General features: G+C 66.0%; 2 protein-coding genes across 2 annotated transcripts in view; both read right to left on the bottom strand.

Annotated features, from left to right (window-relative positions):
- Positions 1-1,018: 1,018 nt before the first annotated feature.
- Positions 1,019-1,885, bottom strand: EMIHUDRAFT_64841 (hypothetical protein; the record flags this gene model as incomplete). The annotated part of the gene is made up of 1 exon (XM_005776896.1): positions 1,019-1,885. One exon carries the CDS (start codon positions 1,883-1,885, stop codon positions 1,019-1,021), a length of 867 nt encoding a protein of 288 aa, XP_005776953.1.
- A 134-nt stretch (positions 1,886-2,019) lies between these two features.
- Positions 2,020-3,922, bottom strand: part of EMIHUDRAFT_435327 (hypothetical protein) — a 3,076-nt gene continuing 1,173 nt past the window's right edge. The window contains exons 4-9 of the mRNA XM_005776895.1: positions 3,630-3,713; positions 3,440-3,529; positions 3,258-3,312; positions 3,087-3,178; positions 2,840-2,953; positions 2,020-2,740 (exon numbers count right to left, since the gene is read on the bottom strand). Of these exons, the coding sequence (XP_005776952.1) occupies positions 2,324-2,740; positions 2,840-2,953; positions 3,087-3,178; positions 3,258-3,312; positions 3,440-3,529; positions 3,630-3,713 (852 nt within the window). The 3' untranslated portion in view covers positions 2,020-2,323. The remainder of the gene's footprint in view (positions 2,741-2,839; positions 2,954-3,086; positions 3,179-3,257; positions 3,313-3,439; positions 3,530-3,629; positions 3,714-3,922) is intronic.

The following is a 3,922-nucleotide window of genomic DNA, read 5'->3' as shown; positions in this document are numbered from 1 at the left end:
TGCGCACTATTACGCAATATACGGAGATATTGGAGGAACATCTTCCAGCCGAATACTGGGATATATTGGAGTATATCTCGGCGCCGCCAAGCACCTCAATCCTTCCGCAATGTATTGCAATATACAGCAGTATATCCCAATGTATTCACAGCTTGCTTGCCCCATTATTGGCTTATAATTCGCAATACACTCACACATTCTTTGGGGCCTGGAGCCCTGGCAAACAAAGGTTCGTGCCCTGTTCGCGCGCGAGACCATGCCAACAGGGTTGCCACGTGAGAGCGAATTGAGCTCTGAACGGGTTTTTACTTCTCACACCATGCCCTGTTCACGCTTTGTTCTGTTCCGACGTGTGAGCAGTAGCGCTCACACTCCTAGAACTTCTGCGATTGCGAGCGATCGAGCTCGCGCCTGTAAGAGATCACGGAGCGGAGGTCCCTCGCCCCTCTCTCTCTAGCAGTCAAGAATTGTGAGCGCTAGCCTACTGCTCACACGGATCGGAGGCGTTGTTGCTAGCAGCTAGGATTGCGAGCAGTGCTGATTGCAACCCCTAGACTTTGCTCGGATTGTGTGTGAGCGCGTTGGTAGTCGTATAGGCCGTCACCAGTCACATTGTGGCAGAGCTCGTAGTCCGTACAAGAAAGTAAAGGATTGCGAGACAGTGTGGGTGCTCGCAGTCGTACAGAGGTGCTGGGGGGCTTGCGTGCGAGGAGTGCTGCTCACAACCCTTCGACTTTCACTAGGATTGCGAGCGAGGCTGCTCGCAATCATAGAGGTGCAGAAAAGAATGTTCTCTTCACCCTTAGTGCGCTCTACTAGTACGTAGGCGAAGAAACACCAGGCACTTTATCAGCGGGCTCGCCACAGCACTCAGCAGCGCACCTTCGCCCGCACAAAGAAGAGAGAAAAATAACCCCCGTCATTTAGTGGCATGCTGTGAATATTTCTTTTTTATTGTTGCAACCGTTGATGGCGCGCCCGTCGCGCCCCAGCAAGCGCGAGATGCCACGCATCAACCTCACAGAGAGCTCACCTCCGAGCTGATTGCGGCGGCGGGGGTTGGAGGAGGCGGATCGGACCGCGGCGAGGGGCCAAAGTCGCTCTCAAAAGCGTCGCGGTCGCGCTTGCGCGCCGCGCCGTCCGGGCCGTAAGCACCTTGCGTGATCTGGACCCGCTCTAGCCAATTCACAAGGCCGGGTCGGCAGCGCTTATAGGCAAGCACGCCGTTGTAGAGGAAGAGGAGCCGGTCCTGGGCCCGCATGCGCGCGGGCGCGATGCGGTTGACGGCGGTTGAGGCGGGGAAGGCGTCGCGGATCTCGGCGGTCGTCGGTAGGGCGACTTGAGAAAGGGAGGTGAGTCGAAAAGAGCCGAATCCGACGGACGTGATGCCGGGGGGGAAGGTGGCTTTGGCTAGGGCGCGGCAGCCGGCAAAGGCGGCGGTGTCAAGGGAGGCGGTCGAGGCGGGAAGGGCAACGGCTGTGAGGGAGCCGCAGCCGAGGAATGCGGCAGCGCCGATTGTTGCCAGGCTGGCTGGGTGGTGGAACTGAATGGACGCGAGTGAGGAGCAGCCGAGGAATGCGGCCGCTCCAACAGTTTTGACAGTGGTGGGGACGGCGACTCGGACGAGCGCCGAGCATTGAAAGAAGGCGCAGTCGCCGATGGAGGCGAGCCTGCTAGGCAGGTGGATTGCGGTAAGCGAGGCGCATCCGAGGAACGCCTCGCTGTCAATTGCGACGAGACTGCGTGGGCAAGTGACCGAGACGATCGAGGTGTGGCGGCGAAAGGCCCCTCGCGGCACCGTTGTCATGCCCTCGGGCAATGAGACGTGCCCAGCAGCCGTGACAGTAATTTGGCGTCCACCCACCGTGAGCTTCTTCTGCGCCATGACCGCCGTGCAGCCCGCAAACGCTGCGCATGGCATACTACCCATGACCGCCGTGCGCCGTGCCGGCCGGTACCGCTGGCGCTGCAATTTCGGCGCCCAGTCAAGTGTCAAAGATGTTGGAAGTGTCACGCGCGATCCATTCCTTGTCAACTTCTTTTTTCTGGAAGAGGTCAGCGGGAGCGGCATCTCCCCAAGAGGAGGTGCCACCCTCTGCGCTCTGCAAAATGCGCCGCTCTCTCCCTGCCACACGTCATCGCCTCTCACCCTCTGCCTCTCATGTCACCAATTGCCCTCCGCACGGCGCCGTCTCCTCGCTTCATCGTCCCCTCCTGCGCGGCCCGCCGCCTCCCCGAGAGGAGCGCGCACCCCTCCGACGCCAGCGGCCACCGCTCGCCCCGCCGCAACGACGACTGCGGCGGCAACGGCCCGGCCCGCCCCTCAGCAGCCCTCTACGGCTACGAACGCCGCGTGCCACGCGTCGAACGTCCGCTGCCAGTGCGACGTCGGGACCGGGGGTCCGAACGACGCGACGGAGCGGGCTCCCCCCAGCGCCGTCGCCGAGCACAGGGCGGAAGCAGCGGCGGCGCCGGCAGCGGCGGCAGCGGAGGCGGTTGAGGCAGCTGCGGTGGAGGCGGCGGAGGCAGAGGCGCTCGCGGCGTGCGTGGCGGCGGTGGCGGCGGCAACTGCGGCGGCGGCGGCGGCGCGAGGCTGCGCGGCGGTGGCGGTGGCGAGCTCCGCGGGGGAGTGGGCGTCGATTTGGCGCGGCCGGTAGCCTCGCAAGGCGACGACGATGGCGGTGATGTTGTCGAGCGAGCCGGCGGCGAGGGCGCTCTTCGTGAGGAGCGAGGCGGCGTGCTGCAGAGAGTGTCGGGGGGGAGGGGGGAGAGGACGTCAGGGAGGGAGTCCGGCGGACGCGAGGTCGGTGCCGCGGCGCTTCGGGCGTGTCTCGGACACCTGCGGGTCGTCGGCAGCGCGCACGATACGCACCACCTGCTCGTTGTCGAAGACGTCGAAGAGCCCGTCCGACGCGAGGACGACAAACTCGTCGCTCTCCTCGAGCGGCAGCGCCTTCGCGGGCACGGCGCCCGTGAGGCGCGACCGAGGTGGAGCGTGCGGTGTCCGAGCTCTGTCCGAGCTCTCTCTCAAGTCGGGCCCGCGGCTGGTGGGCGAGGGCTGTCCCGCGGCGTGGGGTCTGCCTCGCCTTCACGTCAGGCACTGCCGACACGTATGGCTTGAGGAACAAGTCCCCGATGGCGCGCGACATTGCGAGGATCCCCATCGCGCGCCAGCAGCCTGACAGCACACGCAGGATCCCGCGCAAGTCAGCTGGCGAGAGGGGCGAGCGAAAGGAGGGCCGGGCGACTGCGCGCGCCGATGTACGACACGAACCCGCCAAGCGCCTCGATCCTCCGCCGCTCTGCCGCAACCTATCGCGGCACACACAAGCAGCAAGCTCGCCCGCCCGCTCCCCCAGCTGCAGGCCGCCTCCCCCCTCCTCGGGCGCAGCCGTGGCCGTCCTCGATCTCGGCTCAATCTCGGCTTAGAGCTCGCAACCTCCGGCTTGTGGTCGTCCGTGATTGGCACCGCCGCCCCCCCTCGGCAGAGCACGCCCCGCGAGTCGCCGACGTGGGCCACGGTGAGCACCTGTGGCGTGGCGCGGACGTCTCGGCGCGCGGCTGGACGACGGGTGGCGGAGGAGGAGGAGGGGTGGCGAGGAGGAGAGAGTGGGTGGCGGTGAGGATGCCGTCGGCTCGACGAGGGCCACGACGGCGGTGGTGCCGTCGGAGAGGCCGTCCCGCTCCGCGAGGGCGAGGAAGTCGCGCTCGACCTGCGGGCGGGGGAGGGGGACTGGGGCGGGGGAGGGGTGCTAGGGCGGGGGAGGGGCTTGGCGGGTGGCTGGGTGGCTGGGTGGAGGTCTGTGGGAGGCGATCGGCCGTGAGAGAGGAGGCGGAGGGGGAGGGCGGTGGGCGGGGAAGGGGGGGGAGGGGAGGGGGGGGGTAGTGAGGGATGGATGGTGGGGGAGAAAGGGGGGGGGGG

Source organism: Emiliania huxleyi (genome assembly GCF_000372725.1).
Source record: "Emiliania huxleyi CCMP1516 unplaced genomic scaffold EMIHUscaffold_27, whole genome shotgun sequence".
NCBI lineage: Eukaryota > Haptophyta > Isochrysidales > Noelaerhabdaceae > Emiliania > Emiliania huxleyi.
The sequence above is the reverse complement of the archived record's forward strand: the minus strand, read 5'-3'. Positions and strand labels throughout refer to the sequence as shown.